General features: G+C 45.9%; 1 protein-coding gene across 2 annotated transcripts; it reads left to right on the forward strand.

The window, feature by feature from the left end:
* Positions 1-9,032: 9,032 nt before the first annotated feature.
* On the forward strand, positions 9,033-23,346 carry LOC311310317 (synaptobrevin homolog YKT6-like). 2 transcript variants are annotated; one of them, XR_014630492.1, is made up of 8 exons: positions 9,033-9,073; positions 9,548-9,729; positions 10,212-10,294; positions 10,775-10,875; positions 11,575-11,679; positions 11,853-11,918; positions 22,882-22,978; positions 23,201-23,341. XR_014630492.1 is itself a non-coding variant. In XM_084439751.1 (8 exons), exons 2-8 carry the CDS (start codon positions 9,626-9,628, stop codon positions 23,234-23,236), a joined length of 597 nt encoding a protein of 198 aa, XP_084295877.1. In that variant the 5' UTR covers positions 9,033-9,073; positions 9,548-9,625; the 3' UTR covers positions 23,237-23,346. The 2 variants fall into 2 exon arrangements, 1 of the variants encoding a protein (XP_084295877.1); XM_084439751.1 differs by having other exon boundaries at positions 22,877-22,978; positions 23,201-23,346.
* The last annotated feature ends 370 nt before the right edge of the window (positions 23,347-23,716 follow it).

Below are 23,716 nucleotides of genomic sequence, written 5' to 3' on the forward strand. Positions count from 1 at the left end.
TCATCATGAGTATATCTGACTTGTATTCCTGCTACTCAGTGCCAGTTCAATGATAACGCATTTCAGAGAATGAACAAAGGGTTTAAAAAAACAAACAAAAAACACTAGACAGGTTTGAGAGAATAAAAGCATCTCCAGGTAGCATACTGACATTTGTTAACATTAAACTGGCACTGAGTAGCAGAAATGCAGGTCAGATATTACGGTGGCCCTGAAGTGTCACAACACAACGCATCAAAAAAAGTGACAACGCATCAAAAAAAAGTGACAACGCATTAAAAAATAGTGACAACGCTTCAAAAATAGTGACAACGCATCAAAAAACATGACAACGCATTCAAAAAGGTGACAACAACACAAATCGGCCACAACACAACACAAACCGGCCACAACACAACACAAACCGGCCCCAACACAACACAAACCGGCCACAACACAAACCGGCCACAACACAACGGAATTGAGCCACAACACAATGGAAGTGAGCCACAACTGGGGGGGCGGAGTCTCGCCAGCACGCCACTATCCACGCCACGAACCCCACAACTCGGCCTCAGAGTGGGCTAGAGACACACCCCGGTGGGTGCAGGAGGGTGGCCCAGAGAGGGCTACACTGTCCGCGACTGACTCTAACCTGAAGGGGCGGAGTCTCGCCATAATGCCACTATCCACACCACAATCCTACAACTTGGCCTCAGAGTGGGCTAGAGACACACGGTCTTTGCCAGTGGGTGGCCCGGTGAGTGGTACACTGTCGCTGAATGGTTTTGACCTGAGGGGGCGGAGTCTTAGAGTCAGTCGCGGACAGTGTAGCCCTCTCTGGGCCACCCTCCACACCCACTAGTGAAGGCCGTGTGTCTCTAGCCCACTCTGAGGCCGAGTTGTGAGATTGTGGCGTGGATAGTGGCGTGCTGGCCAGACTCCGCCCCCTCGGTTCAGAGCCAGTCAGGAGCCGTGTAGCTCTCTCTGGGCCACCCTCCTGCACCCACCGGGGAAGACCGTGTGTCTCTAGCCCACTCTGAGGCCAAGTTGTGGGGTTCGTGGCGTGGATACTTCCGTTGTGTTGTGGCTCACTTCCGTTGTGTTGTGGCCGGTTTGTGTTGTGTTGTGGCCGGTTTGTGTTGCGTTGTCACCTTTTTGATGCGTTCTCACTTTTTTTAATGCATTCTCACTTTTTTTTGATGCGTTGTCACTTTTTTTGATGCGTTGCCACTTTTTTTGATGCGTTGTCACTTTTATTGATGTGTTGTGTTGTGACACTTCAGGGCCACCGTAAGATATACTCGTGATGATTACCCAACAGGAGCCAGGTGAGCGCAGGAAGACTGGTGGCTATGATCAGTCTAATTAGCAGAGGTGGAGGCAACAGAAAAGGGCCTGTGCCATAACTCAAAGTCCTCAACTGATGTGTGGAAGTAGAAGAAGGAACAGCCTCAATTAAAATACACTGTGTACAAAATAAAGATCATTATGATTCAATGCAAGATTCAAGATCTCTTTATTGCCATGTATTTGGTTCACACATACTGTACTAGGAATTTGATGCGGGTTAAGGAAAATGCTGATAGATGGCATACTATATAAGAGTGAGTTTTTTTTTGTTTTTTTTTACATGTTATGAAAGTATAAATTGTAAGCTTTCAAATGATGTACCATATGGATTGAAATCTGAAAACGGGCTTCAAAGATTCAGAGCTGTTAACACTTCTCACAGGACATGGATTTTCCCGACAAAATATGACAAATTTACTCATCCTAAAAGTGTTGTTTGTTATATTGAGTGGGTTCCTCGCAACTTCAATTTTCATAATATGGAAAAAATAAAAAAAAGAAGAAAGCATTTTGCCCTCTAGTGCATTTTGAGGATTGCAGACATCAGGACCAAACCTCCAGTTGCAGTCACATATACAGAATGGGGTGTGGTGAGTGTGTGTACAGTGTGTGTTCTATATACAGAATAGGGTGTGGTGAGTGTGTGTACAGTGTGTGTGCAGAGTATGTTGTGGTGGGTGAGCGGTGTTATATACAGTGAGTGTAGTGTGTGTGCCGTTAAGGTATGTGGAACAATCAGAGGTCGTGTGGAAGTGGTGCAAGGGGTATAGAGTTGTACTGTAGCAGAGGGGACATGACCCCCAGGATCCTGTCAACCACACACTGGACAGTCCAAGCCATCAAGGCCTGAGCTGTGACCCAGAACCCCAGGGGTCACTGCAGAATGGAGAACTGTTGCACAGCAGACATTCGGTAGATCGAGAGCTTTGCCTTTTGGCTCAGCTCTCTTTTCGTCACAACAGTGCGGTAAAGCGACTGCAGAACCGCACCAGCTGCTCCGATTCTCCGGCCAAACTCCCTCTCCATGGTTCCCTCACTCGTGAACAAGACCCCCAGATACTTGAACACCTTCACTTGGGGTAAGGACTCATTTCCTACTCGGAGCGGACAGGCCACCGGTTTCCTGCTGAGAACCATGGCCTCAGATTTAGAAGTGCTTATTCTCATCCCAGCCGCTTCACACTCAGTTGCGAACCTATCCAGAGAGTGCTGGAGGTCGCAGGCAGCTGATGCCATCAGGACCACATCATCTGCAAAAAGCAACGACGTGATCCCCAGCTCACCGAACTGCAAACCCACCTCCCCACGGCTACGCCTCGATATCCTGTCCATGAAAATCACAAACAGGATTGGTGACAAAGCGCAGCCCTGGCGGAGGCCAACCCCCACCGGAAAGGAAGACGACTTACTGCCGAGGACCCGGACACAGCTCTCGCTCTGGGTGTATAGGGATTGGATGGCCCTAAGTAGGGACCCCCTCACCCCATACTCCCGCATAACCCTCCACAAGACCTCTCGAGGGACCCGGTCGTAAGCCTTCTCCAAGTCCACAAAACACATGTAGACAGGTTGGGCAAACTCCCAAGCCCCCTCCAAGATCCTTGCGAGAGTGAAGAGCTGGTCGGTAGTTCCACGACCAGGACGAAATCCGCATTGTTCCTCTTCGATCTGAGGTTCGACTATCGGCCGGACCCTCCTTTCCAGCACCTTGGAGTAAACTTTCCCTGGGAGGCTGAGTAATGTGATGCCTCTATAGTTCGCACACACCCTCTGGTCCCCTTTTTTGAATATTGGGACCACCACCCCAGTCTGCCACTCCTTCGGCACTGACCCAGACTTCCACGCAATGTTACAGAGGCGTGTCAACTAAGACAGCCCCTCTACACCCAGCGCCTTCAGCATTTCTGGATGGATCTCATCAGTCCCTGGGGCTCTGCCACTGTGGAGTTGTTTGACTACCTCAGTGACCTCCTCCAAGGAAATTGACGACCCCCCATCATCTTCCGGCTCTGCCTCGATCGTAGAGGGTGGATTAGTCGGGTTCAGGAGTTCCTCAAAGTGCTCCTTCCAACGCTCAACAACCTTCTCAGTTGAGGTCAGCAGTGTCCCCTCCTTGCTGTATACAGCTTGGATGGTCCCCCGCTTTCCCTTCCTGAGGTGTCTGATGGTCTTCCAGAAACACTTTGGTGCCGACCGAAAGTCCTTCTCCATGGTTTCTCCGAACTCCTCCCACACCCACTGCTTTGCCTTGGTCACGGCCGAAGCCGCAGCCCTCCGGGCCATTTGATACCCTGCAACTGCTTCTGGGGTCTCCCGGGCTAACATATGCCGGAAGGCCTCCTTCTTCAGTCGGACGGCTTCCCTGACCACCGCTGTCCACCACGGTGTCCGAGGGTTACCGCCCCTTGAGGTACCTATGGCCCTCAGGCCACAGCTCCCAGCCGCAGCTTCAGCAATGGAGGCTTTGAACACCGACCACTCATGCTCGATGTCCCCAACCTCCACAGGGATGCCTGAGAAGCTCCGCCGGAGGTGGCAATTGAAATCTCTCCGGACAGGCTCTTCCTCCAGACGTTCCCAGTTCACCCTCACTACACGCTTGGGTTTTCCAGGTCTGTCCAGAAGCTTCCCCCGCCATCGAAACCAGCTCACCACCAGATGGTGATCAGTGGACAGCTCTGCCCCTCTCTTTACCCGAGTGTCCAAAACGCATGGCCTCAGATCAGATGATACGATAACGAAATCGATCATCGACCTTCGGCCTAAGGTGTTCTGATGCCAGGTGTACTTGTGGGCATCCTTGTGTTCGAACATGGTATTTGTTATGGACAAACCGTGACTAGCACAGAAGTCCAACAACAAAACACCACTCGGGTTCAGATCGTGGTGGCCATGCCTCCCAATCACGCCCCTCCAAGTTTCTCAATCATTGCCTACGTGTGCATAGAAGTCCCCCAGTAGGACAGTGGAGTTCCCTGCAGGAGCCCCCAAAAGGACTCCACTCAGGGTCTGCAGGAAAGCCAAGTACTCTGAACTGCTGTTCAGTGCATACGCACAAACCACAGTCAGAGTCCCCCCCCCCACAGTCCTAAGGCGCAGGGAGGCGACCCTCTCATCCACTGGGGTGAACTCCAGCACAGAGGCGCTCAGCTGGGGGCTAGCTAGTATAGCCACACCTGCCTTACGCCTCATACCGTGAGCAACTCCGGAGAAGAACAGGGTCCAACCCCTATCCAGGAGTTTGGTTCCGGTGCCGGTGCTGTGCGTGGAGGTTAGCCCCACCAGTTGTAATTGGTATCGCTCCACCTCCCTCACAAGCTCTGGCTCCTTCCCCCCCAGCGAGGTCACGTTCCATTTCCCAGAGCCAGCCTTTGCAGCCCGGGTCTGGTCCGTCGGTGCCCCCCGCCTTCACCGCCACCTAGTTGGCAGCGCACCCGACCCCGACAATTCCTCCCGCGGGTGGTGGGTCCACGGGACGATGGAGGAGGAGATGGTGCTTCCACGTTGCTTATTCGGGCTGGGCCCGGCCGGGCTTCATGGTAAGCCCGGCCACCAGGCGCTCGCAGGCGGGCCCTCCGTCTGGGCCTGGCTCCAGACGAGGGCCCCAGGCTTCCTCCGGGCCGGGTCTCTCTTCCTTTTGGTTGTTTCGTCATCGGGATTTTTACCTGTAACCCCAGGTAGGGGGGCTAGGGGGTACTACCACTTGCCCAAGGTGGACCCCCAGACTAGTGGAGGGAAGGAGGCGTCTTACTTTAACTACCATTCTAGTTTTGCAACTAGCCACTATGAATCCAACATGCTTGTGTGATTAAGGGTGGCATGTTTGGACTTCATTTACTCCGTCTTACGTACTGTATATGAATATGACTACCTCCATGATGTCTGCCTAATGTGTTGTGAATGGTATCAAATGCTCAGAGATTAAAATTGACTGGGGTGAAAGTGTGATAACTGGAGGTCGGCCTCCGCTGATCCTGAGGGTGTGTATGTGTGGGGGGCTCCTGGCTGTAATGAGTGACCAATCAACTGTGTTTGTTCCAATCGGACCAACCCCTTTTCTAACAAGATATACTCCCTACAGTCCCTTTTCTCTGTGTCTTGAGTTTCTACTGGAACGTTAGTAAGTTGTGCCATTGAAACAAGTCATTTTGTCTTCGTGGAATTGTGTGAATTATCAGTGTGCTCACACAGTAAGATTGTTACCCAGCTGTTCTCTGTGGTGTTGTTGATGCTATGCTGTTTTGAGCTTAGAGAATGTAGGACAGGCTGCAATCTTATGACATCATTCATTTCATTTCTGCTGTGTTTTCATACTGCCACATTTGTTTGTCCATCTATTATTGAATTGTTTTCATATTATTTTGATAATTGACTAGTAGCCTATAACTTCAATAAATGTTATAAGCTTTGATCACGTCGTTTTAGAGTCACCAACTGGTCTTCAGGTTACTTGCTTGAGTCAAGAATTCCTCGTTAAGACTGATAAATTCGATTTTTGATAAAGGTTATCTGTTTCCCTGAACAGAACAGGGTGGTGTCCCATATACTGAGGTATTCTGTAGCAGGATTTAAGGTATTAAATACATATTCCTTCACATTTGTGATAACTGCGGTATAATCATGAATTGTATCTAGTCGTCATATTTCCATAGTTCTAACCCTTAGAATGCTACAGAGTCAGTGGAGGGGGGATATGAGCCTTGTTAATGAGTCTGATGACCGTGGGAAAGAAGCTGTTTTTGTGGCGTGTGGACCTGGTCCCGATGGACCGCAGTCTCCTGTCGGAGGGGAATGGGTCAAAGAGACCGTGTCCAGGATGGGAGGGGTCGGCTACAACAGCGTGGAAGGAATCCAGTCGGGTGTCAGCGTCACACCAGGCGGCAGGACAGGAGCCCAGGGGGCGGTGGAGGCTGCGCTGTCCTGCTACAGAACAGGTGTCGCCGGGAATGGTGGGCCACCGAATTATGTGACCGTAGAGGGAGTAAAATCGACCAAATGTCAAGAGGTGGACATCGTTAGATTCCCCCCGGCCTACAGAATCTATTTATCTGCTTTTGGGCAGTTTGGAGTTCATAAATGTCATTATAAGCACGGAGAATAACCACTCCTTGACCGTCATTCAGTTGGGACTTAGGACTCACTTACTGGTCAGAATATGTGACCTGGTCAGATATGTGAACACACTGTAGGCTACCTGCACAATACATACAGTAAGTCAAACACTAACCCAATGTTTTACGGTGATTCCCCATCCTCTCAGATAGTCTGGATGATCGGAGAGCCAGCAACAAACCGGCCACCATTTCTGCTTTAAGCCTACCTGCAACAAGTGTGCAACAGCGCTTTCTAGGGTCACACAATTCGGTGGGTCACCATTTTCGGGGCAACACTTGTCCGGACTTTCTATCCCAGGAGGCAGCAGACCTCTAGATATCTGTGAATGAAGCTCTTATCAACACCATTGTTATTGGGGGGCTGCCAAAATCATATCCCGCCTTTAAAATGCTTACAGTTGTTACTACAAATGTGGTTTCTAGAGCACCACCCAGTGACCTAAACATGTAACAACCCTGGGTGCTGAGGCTCTAGTCAGCACTGGGGCAGGGCCTAGAGCAGAGCCTAGACCAGGGCCTAGAGCTAGGCCTAGACCAGGGCCTAGAGCAGGGCCTAGTGCAGGGCCTAAAGCAGGGCCTAGAGCTAGGCCTAGAGCAGGGCCTAGAGCAGGGCCTAGAGCAGGGCCTGGATCTGCATGGTTGAGAATGTGACATCCTGGGCCCTACTCCAGGGGGTCTGCTTCTAAACCCCTGGACAGTACACTTTGATTGAGCGGTTACTTCCTAGCAAGAAGATGTGTGCTCTTACAGTGGATGAGGTATTAGCTACATCTCCTACAGGGACCCAGTGGTATAAAAGCATTTAAAAGTAATTGAAATACAATAAAAAACGTATTTGACCCAGCAGGTCTGATCCCCACATCAATTACAATCACCTCTCCTCATGCATACTGTAAGACATGTATAATATCCCCTCCTGTTAAAAAATATAAGTCTTTCACCTTGATTTAAAAGAACTAAGAGTTGCAGCAGACCTCCAGTTTTCTGGAAGCTTGTTCAAGGGGAACACTTGGATCCACTGCCTGGGATCTCTGTTCCCTTATGGACTGAATGTAAATGATGACTTAAAGTGTTTTCTGTACCTCTTTTCATTGGCTATTTAGATCAAGTTGTTTATGATGTTCATCTAGAGCTGATGTTTCACTTGTCTGTTGATATGATTGACAGTGATTTCTGTCACTTTGTTTACTGATTTGATTGATTTTAGTTCCTGTCACTGTTCTTCTTCGTGTGGGTTTAATGTTATATCCTCTCCCCCCCAGGCTCGGGGCAGAGGAGCTATCCTTTTACCACCCTGAGCCTGGGTAAGGGGGTCACCCGGGCTATGTATCCGGGCACACCTCCAGGAGCCATGTCACCGTTTCATCATCCACAACCGTCAGGCCACGCATTCCGTTGGGTGCCCTATATATCGGACAGCCCTGGATGACCTGGTCTGCGATTTGTTCTGTCACTGTTGAAGAGTTGTGACTACTGAAGAAGGCCTCTTGAAATTATTTTCACCCTAATTGTCTAATCACCATCAGATGTGCTACTATAGGCTGTGGACCAGTGCCTGTGAGATACTGTGTTTGATTTTGAAGAACCTGAAGGCTTAAACACAAATTCTATTAAAAGAGAAAATGCTTTTCTAGGCTATATGGAGCCAGAGTATGACACTTTTTTCCTGCTACAACACCACTCGAACATGGCAGGCTGGCACCCTCTGTCCTGCCTATGCTCCTACCCCTCAGTCCTATGTATGTATGTGTGTGTGTGTGTGTGTGTGTGTGTGTGTGTGTGTGTGTGTGTGTGTGTGTGTGTGAGGAAGGACCTGGAATCCAAACATAACTTTGGCAACATCATGACCTGCCATTGTAGGCCTTGATCATATTCACAAATAACTGAGGCACATGTGCATATGAGTTCCCTTCATTACGTAGTAGACTATTGGTGGCACTGGTGGAAGATGGAGACATAATGGCTATCTCGCTCCATTCATAGAACTGGAGTTACATTCCAGTACCGTACCTACAGTATACATTGGAGGCTAACAGACAAAGCTATAAGGTGAATTTACTTCAAAGGGAATGAAGATTCTATGGTTACAGGCCTGCAGCCAGGCCCGTAAAGAATACCGCCGCAGGGGGTATTGCATGGATTTGCAGAGGGAGAGGTCCTGAATACTGTTAAAGTCAGATATATATCTGCATATTGGGGAGAAGTCCTGAATTAATATACAAGTGCCATTCGGATGCGTTATCAATAATTCATATTTTATTGTCTACGAAATAGGATAGAAAAACACATTTCCAATAGACGTTTCCTTACAGTAAATATGGACTACATTCATTTATAGTAGGCTACAGTTCATTATTCTTAATCAGAAAGCGAGTGTGTGTGTGTGTGTGTGTGTGTGTGTGTGTGTGTGTGTGTGTGTGTGTGTGTGTGTGTGTGTGTGTGAGCGAGAGAGAGACGGGCTCACATGTTCTCATAGTCAAATCACAAAAAGTGGCCTACATTTGTTTTTCGGGACCTTTATTTTGAAATCCCTGGCAAGAACGCTACCGGCTAGCGTCACACTGCTGACGTGGTGTGAAGGGAGGAAACGCCGATAGCTAACGTCAAAACTAAGCTTCTGAAACAAGGTAGTTTCAAACGATTATTTATAGGTCGCCGTGATTTAATATCCACATATATTCAACAGTTGAGTAAGGTTTTTTTTTATCAGGTAAGGGTACTCTGACAGCTTCCTAGCCCCATTGATGCGCCTTGTAGTTAACGAATTAATAATACATTTAGTTAGCTAGTCTAGCAGGCAGGCTAGCTAACGGTAGAGATAGCATGATTTCATCTTTAGTAATTAGCATAGTCGGGATAAAACTGTTCATGGTCTCCTAGACTGTGTGTAGTTAACTTTAACCAGCGAGATAGTTGCTTTCGATCTAACGTTAAACAGCAGCAACGTTAAACAGCTAGCTATAGTATATTCTTATAACAACGTTGGATATCAGTGACACAGTCATCCTAACTTGTTGAGTAACGGTTACTGTCGCTCGCGTGGTTCAGATTGTGTGATTGTGCTGTCAGACGTCCTCATTGGTGGTAATTTTGATTTACAGATCGGGCCTGCTGATCTCGTCTAGGTAGCTAACGTCATCTACCGTGAGTGTGACTGCAGGCTCCGCCGCCGAGTCACCATGAAGCTGTACAGCCTCAGCATCCTCCACAAGGGAGCGACCAGGGCCAACCTCCTCAAGGTTGCATACGACCTCTCCTCATTCAGCTTCTTCCAGCGCTCGAGGTAGGCCTTCTTCCACTTTACTTAAGCTTGGCACATATAAAACACTATATAAAAAAGATTACAAATGGTAAGAAGATGTGTACTGATAGAACCCGACAATAACAACTGACAATAGTACCGCCTATATTACAGTCACAGTCATCCATGATTGGATGGAATGAGTAGATAAGGGTCAATTTGATAGACTGTTAGACTACAGATAGTAAATTGCCAGATTTAGGAGGAATTCATTAGTGCTGATAAGATACTGTAAGGACAAGCAATAACAATAATTCTAATGTACCTGTACTGGTTATATATGTATAAACTTTCTATTCTATTTAAAGGCGCTTGTGGACCGACTCCCCCTAGTGATTGTATATAGTACTAGAAGTGATCACTCTTTCATAGTAGGTCCACTTACAGTATGATAGGAGTCGGGTTTAAACGTGTGTTATGTGCTACCGATGTGAACGTGTCTGTGGGCTGTGTTGCTCCTGCAGCGTCCAGGAGTTCATGACCTTCACCAGCGCCTTGATAGTGGAGCGCACCGCCCACGGGAGCCGAGCCTCCGTCAAAGAACAAGGTGATGTTTCTGACTCTGTAGAGTCTTACACCAGCTCGACTGTCAGACAAGGTGATGTCTCTGACTCTGCGGAGAGTCTTACACCAGCTCGACTCTCAGACAAGCTGATGTCTCTGACTCTGCGGAGTCCTACACCTTCGGCGTTGCCAGGTGGGGGACGTCCGGAGCTGACAGACCAGACGGTCAGATGCTGGGTTTTTCTGGTCTCTCTCAGCTCAGTTTGTGAACTATAGGTATCCCTCTGGTGATACACCTTAACACTACTCATCTCTCAGACTAAGACCTGAAGTCCGACCTAAATTCTGTCCCTTAGTTGGAATTGACCTGTTCAGCTCAAACACGTCCTTTTAAAGAGAGAGGGGCAGGGCAGAGGGAAGTGTGTATTTCTATTCAAACCTGGCATGTTGTGGTACATCGGTCCGCAGGAGCTGTTTGGGATGTGTGTGTGTTTGTCCTGAGCCTGGTCTCTTCTCCTTCCAGAATACCTGTGCCACGTGTATGTGAGGAATGACAGCCTGGGGGCCGTGCTGATAGCAGACAACGAGTACCCCCAGAGAGTGGGCTTCACTCTGCTAGACAAGGTGAGTAGGGTTAGTATTAGTATTAGTATTAGAGAGAGGGCTTCACTCTGCTAGACAAGGTGAGTAGGGTTAGTATTAGAGAGAGGGCTTCACTCTGCTAGACAAGGTGAGTAGGGCTAGTATTAGTATTAGTATTAGAGAGAGGGATTCACTCTGCTAGACAAGGTGAGTAGGGTTAGTATTAGAGAGAGGGCTTCACTCTGCTAGACAAGGTGAGTAGGGCTAGTATGAGAGAGGGCTTCACTCTGCTAGACAAGGTGAGTGGCTGCACTCTGCGCAGACCTCAGACCCCCAAAAACACAGAAGATCTCAAAAGATGGCAACATCTTTTTTGGGGTGTTTTTATTGGGTAACCTGTCTGGCTGCTATGGTGATGTGTGTGGTTGCTGTGGCGATGTGTGCGGTTACTGTGAGGATGTGTGCAGCTGCCTTGGTTATGTGTTTGGTGGTTGCTATGGTGATGTGTTTGGCTGTTGTGTCCAGTTGGTATGGTGACGTGTGTAGTTGCTGTGTGTCTGGTTGGTATGGTGACGTGTGTAGTTGCCGTGTGTCTGGTTGGTATGGTGACATGTGTAGTTGGTGTGCGTCTGGTTGGTATGGTGACATGTAGTTGGTGTGTGTCTGGTTGGTATGGTGACGTGTGTAGTTGGTGTGTGTCTGGTTGGTATGGTGACGTGTAGTTGGTGTTCATCCGTGCAGGTCCTGGAGGAGTTCTCCAGGCAGGTGGACAGTATAGACTGGCCCTCTGGGAACCCTGACACCATCAACTACAAAGCTCTGGACGTCCACCTCGCTAAGTACCAGGTACCCCTGCGTTAAACTGGTAAAGAATCTATGCAAATGTGAGATAGTAAAGAATATAATATTTATAAGTGGGACATTCTGTCACAGTATTATGAATAGATTTTGTCTCTCTAGTCTCAACTCTGTATCCATGTTGATAGGGACGGTGTGTCTGATATTCCGTTTCTCCTCAGAACCCCAGAGAAGCAGATGCTATGACCAAAGTACAGGCTGAGCTGGACGAGACCAAGATCATCCTGGTGAGATGACCTCCACTTGTTCTCTCCTAGGCTAGTACAGCCCTGACTAGAGGTCAGACGTGTGTGTGTGTGTGTGTGTTTGTGTGTGTGTGTGTGTGTGTGTGTGTGTGTGTGTGTGTGTGTGTGTGTGTGTGTGTGTGTGTGTGTGTGTGTGTGTGTGAGAGTGAGTGAGTGTGAGTTAATTACGGCTGTCAAAAAAAAATTGAAGTTAGAAAAAAAAATTGAATAAGTTTTTTAAAAGAAGTTCAAACCTAAATTTGAGAGTTAGAATATTGTAATATTAATAAATAATATTATTTATCAAAAATTATGCAGCTATTTACATTAATAACAGAACATTTATAGGCGACAATTTATTTACGGCCAACATGGACGGCGCCAGGATTTTTTCTCTCCAGGGGCTAAGGCGGGGCTTGACCAATACATCGGGGTGATAAGAAAAGAATAGGCCTAAGTTACTTGTGCTAGTAGGCTAAAAATCAGTCGCAAGCCATCAAACGTTCTGATTCAAAAACTCATTTGTTGATTTAATCGTATCCAATGTCTAATTTCATAAAGTTTGCTAGTTTACCCTCATGACTGAGAGACATTTACCTCATCCAAATGCAATCGTCCTCAAACTCACAGCGGGAGAAAGGATCACACTCTCCACAAGTGAAAGTGAAGTGAAGTTGGTGGTGATTGGCCAATATTCAAACACTGTCAAAATGAGTTACCCTCGGACTTCCGGTCTGATGGGGCAGTGAACAGACGGGTGCGCGGAGGGCTCCGACAAAATCTTTCATTAAAACTTTTTCATTACCTTTCCCATTTCTCAAATCTGTCTGTACAATTACGACAGTTTCGCATTGTACTTATAAAAGTTGTTACGGGGCAATGAGCAACTTGAAACAGAGACAACCATCGACAGCAACCAGAGCTAGCAGCATCTCGGCTAAGCTAGCTAACATGGCCGCCACCACCTTGGCTAGCAAGGAAGGTTTACCCACTGACAGCGGGAGCACTGACCCGGTCACCAAGAACGACCTCGAGGCTCTCCTTGGCAAGCAGCGTGAGAGCTTCAAAACGGACATGGCTATTTTGATGCAAGAATCAACTGAGTCCCTGAGGGTATCGGTGGATTCATTGGGACAGCAAGTCGCACTGTTCAACAGCCGTCTGGCTAAAACTGAAGCGCTGGTGGGTGAAAACTTCGGGAAACTCACCGAGTTGGAAACCGCGGTCGAGTCCCTGCAGTCCCAGACCATGACGCTTCAGGAGCGGGTTGATGATCTTGAGAACAGATCCAGGCGATCAAACTTGAGAGTAATCAACATACCCGAGGGGAGCGAGAGAGGCCAAAACCCGGTGAAGTTCATGTCCGACTTGCTGATGGAGGTAACAGGTGGCCCTGGTGTTCTCAGCAGTGCTCCGGAAATAGAGCGAGCTCACCGATCCCTCGGCCCCAGACCTGGGGATGCCAACGCGAGGAAACCTCGGGCTTTCATTGTCAAGTTCCTCCGTTTCCAGGAGAAGGAGGCAGTCTTAAGATGGGCCAGACAAAACAAGATGGATTACGGCGGAACGGAGTTAAGGGTGTATCCTGACATCAGCGCCTCTCTAGCTAAGAAGCGGTCTGCATTCAACCCAGTCAAGGGCGCTCTCTATCAAAAAGGAATAAAATTCCGCCTGCTCCATCCAGCCCGTCTCCAGGTCTCGTACAAAAACGAGGAACACTACTTTGACTCCCCGCAAAGCGCTCAAGACTTTTACAACCGGCGCGTCGCCTCCACTGGCTAGTGGATCGCCTACGGATCAACGAGCACCGGCCTTGCCTGGACTGAATGCGCGGCTGCTGGATACCCGTGACAGCCACGGGGAAGTTGGACCTTAGAGACATTGTTTTTGTTGTTTTTTTGGTTTGTTTTTCTCTCTTCTCTTATTCGTTTCAACTCAATAACATGGTAGCCCTTTTTTTTTTTTTAATGGAAACGATTGAGGTATGTTTATTTTTCAGGTAGGCTACTGCATTATAATTGTGGGCCAACAGGGCTTGTGCACTGGATTTATTGTCTTAACCTCCCATACTTTATTAGCTGAATTGAATTTCCTTTAAGAATAGGGGAAAAAATCAAATAACTTTAATCACTTAATTATAAGAAGTGAAGGGGAGGATATACATATGTAGGAGAGGGGAGGAGAAACGGAGAGAAAAAAATAATAATTAAAAATAATAATAATCATAATTCTAACTTGGGGGTAACATCTATGGCCCATAGTGTGGGTGGGTAGTCCATCTACTCCATCTATATTTACCATTTTGTTGCGCTGTCTAGGTTCTACCTTACTATTGCGCTGTTTAGGCCTACTTTAAGTTATGTTGTATGGAGTGCAGTTGGCATTGAGTTGCACAATACTTTATACCACAGACAGGTTTGTAGGGATAGGAGCCCTAGATGCTGAGTTACGTTAGAGAAGCTAATAGGTCTATGTCATACGGAAGTGACACAGTTTCTGGAGTCCTGCTGCTTGTTCTCGTTCCTAGAACAAGCCTAGGAGTGTGTGAGTATGTTTATACGCTCTCTGTTCTGAGAGCTTTGTTTAGGGGGGGTTTATATGTTAGGTCCTACTACTACATGTCTGCTTTTATATCTCATTTTTATTTTATTCATCACCTTACTTCAAGAAGGCCCTCTTCATACAACATTATGCACAATATTGTCTATGGCTAATGCAATGGGAAATAGTGGAGCTTGTCTGAGATTTGTTTCGTGGAATGTTAAGGGGATCAATGGCCCAGTCAAAAGAGGTAGAATTTTCTCTCACTTAAAACACCTTAAAACTGACATTGCTTTTCTACAAGAGACTCATCTGACCACCAAAGACCATCATAGACTCAAAGCTCAGTGGGTTGGCCAAACCTTTCACTCTAATTTTAGTAGCAAAGCAAGGGGTACAGCCATCTTAGTGCATAAGAAATTACAGTTTAGCCCAACCAATGTTGTAGCTGATCCTCATGGACGTTTTTTGATAGTCACAGGTTCTCTCAGTAGTGTCACAGTTGTTCTTTTAAATCTCTACGCACCTAACTGGGATGATGAAGCATTTGTTGGGAAGGTAATATCACTCCTACCAGATCTGAACTCTCACCACTTGATATTGGGTGGTGACCTTAATTGCACAATGAATCCGTTACTAGACAAATCCAGCCCAAAACGAGATGCCCCTTCAAAAATGGCCAAGGCCTTTTCATCATTTCTGAGTCAGACGGGATGTGTGGACCCATGGCGTTCTCTCTATCCCAAAACAAAACAGTTTTCTTTTTACTCCCATGTTCATAAAACATTTTCGCGAATTGATTACTTTTTTATAGATAGCTACTTTCTCCCCTCTGTCGCAAGCACAGAATATTCAACCATAGTATTATCGGATCATGCACCATTGTTACTTGACCTCTCTTTCACACTCTTAAGAAAGACACGCTCTCCCTGGAGATTGAACTGTTCACTGCTAAAGGATGAGGGGTTCTGTGGAATGATCTCTAGGGTGATCGATGATTTCTTAATAACCAATACTTCTGACCATGTTTCTCCGTCTCTTCTTTGGGAGACTTTAAAGGTAGTAGTTCGAGGAGAGATTATATCGTATTCGGCGAGCCAAAACAAACTGAGAAAACAAAAACAGGAACATCTTTTGAGTAGTATAGCAGATCTAGACAGTAAACTGTCAATATCCCCATCCCCTGAATTAGAGAAGGATAGACAAAATCTACAGATGGACTATAACCTGCTCTCAACGGAGGAAACTGAGAAGTTAATTTTAAAATCGCGTGGATTATTTTATGAGCATGGGGAGAAGGCGGGCCGCCTTCTGGCGCACCAAATTAAGATCAATTCGGCCTCCCATCAAATTAAACAGATTAGGACCCCTTCAGACGAACTCACAGTAATTCCGTCGGTTATTAATGACACATTTAAAACATTTTACTCTGGGCTGTATGCCTCGCAATCCTCAGCTGATAATGCGGACAGGACAACATTTTTTGATGGTTTGGAATTCCCCTCCGTTACACCTGCTCAAGTGAGTGTGATGGATCAACCTTTAAAACCTAAAGAAATTGCGGATTCGATCAAGCTAATACAAAGTGGCAAGGCCCCCGGCCCAGACGGCTATCCAATAGAGTTTTATAAAAAATTTAGTGGTAAATTAACCCCCCTCCTTTTAAGAATGTTCAGTGACTCCCTGGAACGTGGTGCGTTGCCCCAAACACTTACAGAAGCTTCGATAACTTTACTCTTGAAGCCAGGCAAGGATAGTTCTGATTGTAGCTCCTATCGCCCCATCTCGCTCTTAAATACAGACTATAAGATCCTAGCCAAAACGTTAGCTGCGCGACTTGAAGTGATTGTGCCAGACATTATATCATTGGATCAAACTGGGTTTATGAAAAACCGACACTCCTTCTCTAACATTCGCCGCCTTCTAAACGTTCTTCTATCCCCTGCGTCTGATGAGACACCAGAGGTGGTGGTCTCTTTGGATGCAGAAAAGGCATTCGATAGGGTGGAGTGGGGGTATTTGTTTGAGGTCCTTGAGAGATTTGCCATCGGTCCCAAGTTTGTGTCCTGGATAACATTATTATATTCTTCACCTAGGGCTTCAGTGAATACTAATGGGATGAACTCCCAATATTTCACTCTAGGTAGAGGAACTCGCCAGGGGTGTCCATTAAGCCCGTTATTATTTGCTATAGCAATTGAGCCATTATCAATCGCACTTAAATCGGCAAGCTTCAGGCGTGGAATTATCAGACATGGCTCAGAACACATACTTTCATTGTACGCGGATGATTTATTGTTGCTTGTCTCGGATCCCATGACTACGATTCCGCAAACAGTTGAATTATTGAATAGATTTGGAACCTTTTCAGGTTATAAATTGAACTATTCTAAGAGCGAATGCTTTCCTGTGAACAATTTAGCCCTTCGGATCACTGAAGGTAGCTTCCCATTTAAACTGTCGAGGAATACATTTAAATATCTAGGTGTGAATATCTGTCGAAAATTGTCAGATCTTTACAAGGACAACTTCCCGCCCCTGATCGAAAGGCTTAAAGTGGACCTGGAAAGGTGGAATAGGTTGCATCTAACAATTGCTGGGAGGGTCAATTGCATAAAAATGAACGTGCTTCCCCGTTTTTTGTACCTTTTTCAATGTCTGCCTGTCTTCTTACCCAAGTCATTTTTTTGTACAATTAATTCATTGATCTCCTCTTTCATATGGCAAGGCAAGACTCCCAGGATAAAGAGAGAGTTCCTACAAAGGCATAGATCTGATGGTGGATTGGCGTTGCCTCACTTACAAAACTATTACTGGGCAGCCAACATCCACAAAATGATTCTATGGGTTAGAGAACCAACACTAAGTTGGTGTGAACTTGAAGCCAAATCCTGCCCGTCTACCTCTCTTTTGGCGTTGCTTTCGTCTCAACTGCCCATTCGACCTACTCAATTCTCCAACAATCCAATTGTTGTTTCAAGTTTAAGAATATGGTACCAATTTAGACGTGCTTATGGATACCAAGGGCCATCTATTAATAGCCCCATTTGCAAGAACCACCTCTTCCTACCTCCCTATACTGATATACAGATGTGGGAAGTTAGAAATGTAACTTGCTGCAGCATTTCACGTCGCGGTATTTGGCAGGGAAATCCCGTTGGAAATCTCGTGGGATTTCAGACGGGTGTTATTTCGTTTTAGTGATGCACCACCGCCAGGTGGCGTCTTTGAGTAGATTTAGCAGGCTGGGCTCAGTGTTTTTCTCCTATAGTCTACGAATGAAGCATCATTAAATTTCACATTCTTTAATTTAAATGGTCTGTTGTAAAGCACTTTGAGCTGAAGGTATCTGTATGAAAGGGGCTATACAAATAACGTTTAATTGTTATTATTACCTTGTTCTCAAACACATGTTTTATCCATCTCGATGTAATTTAATTATTACGAACACCTATAATATATCTAGGCCTACAGTAGCCTATCTATCTCGGCAACTGACGTCGGGTCAAGACGTGGTGTCTGTTAAGTCAAATGCGCAAAATAACAGTATTGTAAATATATTTGTTAGTAAAGATGTGGTGAACGTGAGGGTTTTGCGTTTTGTTTCTGGAAGGCATTCAACTGGTAGGCTACTCGTAAACCCCGGAAGTAAATTTGAAGACAGGGCACCAGCTAATGTAGCCAAGTCTGAGTGCATTAGGCTATATGGCTTCAGCACGATACAAAGAAAAAATAAGCTTGATCGGAGGTGTGGATCCATACAAAATTGAAATAGTCGCCATGAGTAAAGATCACTCATTGCCAATCATATCCGGACATTAACTATCTTGTGCATAGCGGCAGGTTTGACAGTGAGACATCAACCGATAATTGTAATAATGCGATTATTGAAATGGTCTTGTGAACGCCTTTATCTGATTTCCAAAATCGGGGTAAGGTCCATAGGACGATTGTGGGTTTTCATTTGCACATAACTATATTTTAATAAAACATTGAAGTCCGCCTGTCAATGACTTTCCCTAAAATTGTGTTCTGTTGCACCCCCTATTGTTAAATTATAAATGAAAAAAACATACACAATATTTTGTTATTTGAATGATCTTGAATATATATATTCAAGATCATTCAAATAACAAAATATCGTGTATGTTTTTATTTATTTATACCGGCCGCCAGCTGTTCAGTGAACGGCTATAGGGAATGCGCAGTTTCGCGCTGGCTACAGCCTATTATATGAACAGTTTCGCGCTATGTAGGCTATTATAAATAGGCCTAAGTATTATTCATTGAGGGAGCTTGGACTCGCTGGGGAATGGTGGAGAGACACAGAGCCTCCCCAGACGCGACATCTCCAGTTGGCTGTGTATTTGAGCTGCCGCCTCAACCGTGCGTATAAGAGCAGAGCGCATCATATAGCTACAACTAGTAGCCCATAGCCATTAAAAACGGCTTATTGTTTTATTCATATATCAACTAGATAATTCGATAATAATGAGTAGCCTAGTAGGCTATAAAATGAATTCAATAGGGCAAGCCTTAAGTTGTAGCCTAGGCTACAGTACAATCACAAGACGCATAGGCCTAGCCTATCGTAAAAAGCGTTGCGTTCTCATAGGCCTATATTAACTTAGATAATTATTAATTATGCTCTGGTCATAATGTCCGTTGAAAATAATTCCCTCTAAGCAGAATTTGAATTGTATTAAAATAGGCTAAAGTTAAATTTCCACATATTCTGATTCCTTCTAGGTCTATATAAAAAAAAAACATTTTTCTAATGTGTAGCCTATAGGCGATGAACAAAACAGCCACAATGTAGCCTGCTTAGCGAGCGAGAGGGCAGTCTACCATAAAGTGTATAACCATAATGTAATATATCTAGACTACATGCATTGTGGTATTTCTTTATATAGCCAATTGTTTCTCAATAAACAGTTAAGTCATCCTGAGTCCGAATGTAGGCTAATAGACCGGCAGCTCTAAATGCCTTCACAATCAATGAGACATGGTTGTAAAAATGATGTTTTATTGATGAAAAGGGTAAAACTGGAAAACATGGAGAGTCATTGCATTGATCGATGCAGTCCGCTACCAGCATACACTGAAAATACAGGTCCTCCAGCGAACCTGGACTAGACTATTGTAACCCCCCCCCCCAAATTCTTTTATATTCAAATAAACTGGATGAACCGGTTTCCTAGCCCTGGATCGTGGGAGGGGGGTAGCCTGCGTTAGCGGGTGCTTTGCCATGACAGGCCATTGAATTCGCTAGTTTGATTGATAGATTGATGGATTAACGTCCAAAGTAGATTGTGCAAGTATTGTATAGGCCCAAGTGTAAGAGATGAATGGCTGTAAGCATGAACTCAGCCAGAGGTAGGCCCTACTGTAGATTATCAGCATTATCACCAGTCTCAATTTATGTCTCAATTTATGTGTTGCCATTCATTTAAACCACCATCTCATCTAGACTACTTCTGTTGCTGCATTTTTACATTTATGCTTTCATGATTTTAGAGCGCAATAAACATTTTCCAGGATTCCAAAAAGTCCATCCATTCATCCAACTTTGTTCTGAGCGCAGCGCAGGCTGGTAGCCTACTGTCAAGGATCACGACTGATGCACTCCCTTAACACGTCTCGCATCCCCAGGCCATCAAGAGAATTTCAATATGAAAGACCTTGGGATTCCAGGAGTCAAGGCCGTTTCAGACTGGGAGCGACATTCCGCCTGCGTTCTCGCTGGGATCAGCGGGGGACGCACGCGTCCTGCGCGCAGCGGGGAAAGCTGACTACAATTCAGCTCTTGTCGCGGGCGGGCGCGCAGCCTAGTTCCATATGAGAACACTCCTCGGTCCAATTCCGTATAGTAGATCAGCCTGTGTACTTTCAACGAATGTATTATTAGACATAATATCATAATAATATATAAAGCCTTCAACGACCTCCTGCTGCCTGCCTGATGGTCTCAGGGCTAAAGAGACCGCGCGATCATTCCTGTAGCTGCTTTGCTAATGCGAGTTCGTCTCCGTTCCTGCCCGAGAAACAGAAGTTGAACTTATAGCATCAAAATAGCTACAGGAATCAACGTTGTAAAGTTAGCTATCTGCTTTTTAGCCACCGACAGCTACCGTTAATATTATGGAAGCTGCTGTCGTGAGCTAACGTGCTATCACGGTCTTATCGTGCAGCTTCACAGCCTGCTATTAGCAGACAGCATTAAGTTGACAAAATCACACTTGCACATCATTAGAATTCCAACCATTTATATGGGATTTATCATTCAACTAAACATGGAACCTGAATACTACCTGATATTTCAACCTGCTGCCATCAGTGATCGGCGCGTCTGCTTGTTTGAGTCATGAATATCTTACGCAGTTATATTCCATGTAGTGTCCCAAAACTGTTAAATCATTCCCCATGTAGTTCACTATGAGTCGCACTCAATACATCCATGGTAATAGGGAATAGGGAGTGAGTGAACCATTTCAAACACATCTCTGGTCATCTCCGTTAGCCATCTTACTCGTCCTGATGCCATGTTCCATATGAGAACACTCAGCCTAATGTATTAAACTTCTACTTGTCCCGACAGTTAACAGATATAGACCCGGCGACAGTTACAGAGATAGAAACTATAAATAGATAGGCTTTGTTCGTAATAATTAAATTACAACCAGACAGACAACAAGGAGTTTGAGAACGGTAGGCTCATCTAATGTGCGAGCCAGCAATGGGTCAATGAGTGGTATTACTGCGCCCCTATGGGCAGGCGAGCGGTGGTGCGGAATGACGTAAAGCGCCTGTTAGAATACCGCGGGTCAAGTTACATTCTTATGTTCCCACATCTGTAGCATTTTCTATGTGGCAGGGGTTAGGGCTTGTCAGACTAAAAGACCTGTATATAAATAATGTTTTTTGTAGCTTCAGTCAATTGTGTGAAAAATTTAGTCTCCCCAAAACACAGCTATTCCGGTACTTCCAGGTACGTAACTGGGCCAAACTGAATAACCCCTCTTTCCCCGATAGACCCCCTGACTCGGTAGTTGATTTAATCTTAGACATCCCCACGTCCCAAAAAGGTCTTGTTTCCAAAATATACACCTTGATTTCCCCTCTCACAGGAAACTCTCTAGATAAAATTAAACTGGCTTGGGAAGATGAACTCGGTCAAGATATAGATGAGGGTGTATGGGATCGAGCATTGGCTCGGGTGAATAACAGCACATCTTGTGCCAGGCTCAGTTTGATACAATTTAAGGTTGTCCATCGTATTTATTATACCAACTCTAGATTATCTAAAATATACCCCAATGTCACGGATGCCTGTAATAGATGTCGTATGTCTCCCGCAGATATGACACACATGTTTTGGTCCTGCCCTCACCTACGGAGCTATTGGGCAAATATTTTCAAACACCTTGCTGAGGCCTTGGGTGTGGTGCTGAAACCGTGTGCGGAAACTGCCATTTTTGGGGTATTACCAGACCATCAACTAACTACTAGGAGGAACACTTCTGACAGCATTGCCTTCGCATCACTATTGGCACGTAGAAGAATATTGTTAGATTGGAAATCTTCATATGCCCCCAAAGCTGCTCTGTGGCTCAAAGACCTCATGATGTTCTTACACTTGGAGAAAATTAAGTATGACCTGAGGGGATCACCAGGGAAATTTGAATCTGTATGGGGCCCTGTGACTAATTACATGACTAAACTAAAGACGCTACAGGACAATTAAGGTACTCATTCTAATGTCCAATTTGATGATGACACTGAACACTGCAAGCTACCTACAGGGCTGTTTCGCTTTTTCTGTAACACTGAATGTTGTTTCCACTACATTGAGGAAGGGCTGTTGCTTCTGTCTTTGATTTCTTTTTTTTATGTCTTTTTTCTTTTATGATGTGTGATGGTGAATAATTGTGCTTTGTTTCGATGCCTGTTTTCAATGTAAATGTATTAGAAATTGTGTGTAGGACCGGGGTGGGGTGGGGGGGGGGGGGGGGGAGAAAAAGGGGAAAAATGTGGACCCTGAATGTACATTGATTTTCAAAGACCTGTTATTCAATAAAAATATATATAAAAAAAAAAAAAAAATGAGTTACCCTCGCCCCTCGCGTGTTGTGTTGAGTGAGTCCCCCCCCCCCCCCCCCCCCATGGATGTGAGAGAGAGAGAGAGAGAGAGAGAGAGAGAGAGAGAGAGAGAGAGAGAGAGAGAGAGAGAGAGAGAGAGAGAGAGAGAGAGAGAGAGAGAGAGAGAGAGAGAGAGAGAGAGAGAGAGAGAGAGAGAGAGAGAGAGAGAGAGAGAGAGAGAGAGAGAGAGAGAGAGAGAGAGAGAGAGAGAGAGAGAGAGAGAGAGAGATGGGTGTGCGATGCGTGTTTGTCTGACCGGTGTGATGCGACTCTGTCCTCAGCACAGCACCATGGAGAGTCTGCTGGAGAGAGGGGAGAAGCTGGATGACCTGGTCCAGAAGTCTGAACACCTAGGGAACCAGTCCAAAGCCTTCTACAAGACCGTGAGTGACCAACCAATCAATGGAGTCCTCCCCTCCCCTCCAGCCAATGAATGGAGCCCACCTAAACTGACTGCTCCACAGTTTACACATCTATAATATTCATGGGATTATATCCCGGACATAACACCCTTGCGCGTGTTCGGCGTGCGTGCGTGTTTGTGTGTGCTGTGTGTGCGCGCGTGTGTGTGTGCGTGTTTTTTTTCTCTGTTTTGAATCCCACAGGCGCGGAAGCAGAATTCATGCTGTGAGATCATGTGACGTCGCTGCACTGCCATCTCTGCTGGACTCGCCTCTCTTTGCCTTTCTGCTGTTTTCCTACAACTCCCATCATGCACCAGCGTCCGGCTCTCGGAACAGAATGACCTCTGGACAGCCCAGGGGAGGGCACAGGGGCGGGATGGTGGGGTGGTCTCTGGGGGTGGTCTCTACATCCATAATATGTCTACTTTGGAGGGGGGATTGGGGGGGGGCATGTTGGAGGAGGGGCTGGTCAGGAAACAAAGAAACACTTATTCACATTGTTTTACATTTCGGTGGGGTAACTGGCTTTGACTGCACATGGTTGTACCCAGCCGTGGACATGATGGTGTGACGTTGTATCTTTGAAGATTTGGGTTTTATGTTTTAAAAATTGTCTTAAAATCTATAATTTCCTGCGATCGGACTTGACTCTGATGTAAATGTGATCGGGTTAGTGTACGTTTGGAAAGTTGAGCAGAGAGATGGTTGTGCCAGTCT

Source organism: Borostomias antarcticus (assembly GCF_949987555.1).
Source record: "Borostomias antarcticus genome assembly, chromosome: 6".
In the NCBI taxonomy this organism is placed as follows: Eukaryota; Metazoa; Chordata; class Actinopteri; order Stomiiformes; family Stomiidae; genus Borostomias; species Borostomias antarcticus.

Bases quoted from the DNA above. Each gene is read 5' to 3' on its own strand.
- LOC311310317 (XM_084439751.1), top strand. From the start codon at position 9,626: ATGAAGCTGTACAGCCTCAGCATCCTCCACAAGGGAGCGACCAGGGCC. The intron at 9,730-10,211 runs GTAGGCCTTCTT...TTGCTCCTGCAG, and splicing joins AGCTTCTTCCAGCGCTCGAG to CGTCCAGGAGTTCATGACCT. The intron at 11,919-22,876 runs GTGAGATGACCT...CTCTGTCCTCAG, and splicing joins ACGAGACCAAGATCATCCTG to CACAGCACCATGGAGAGTCT.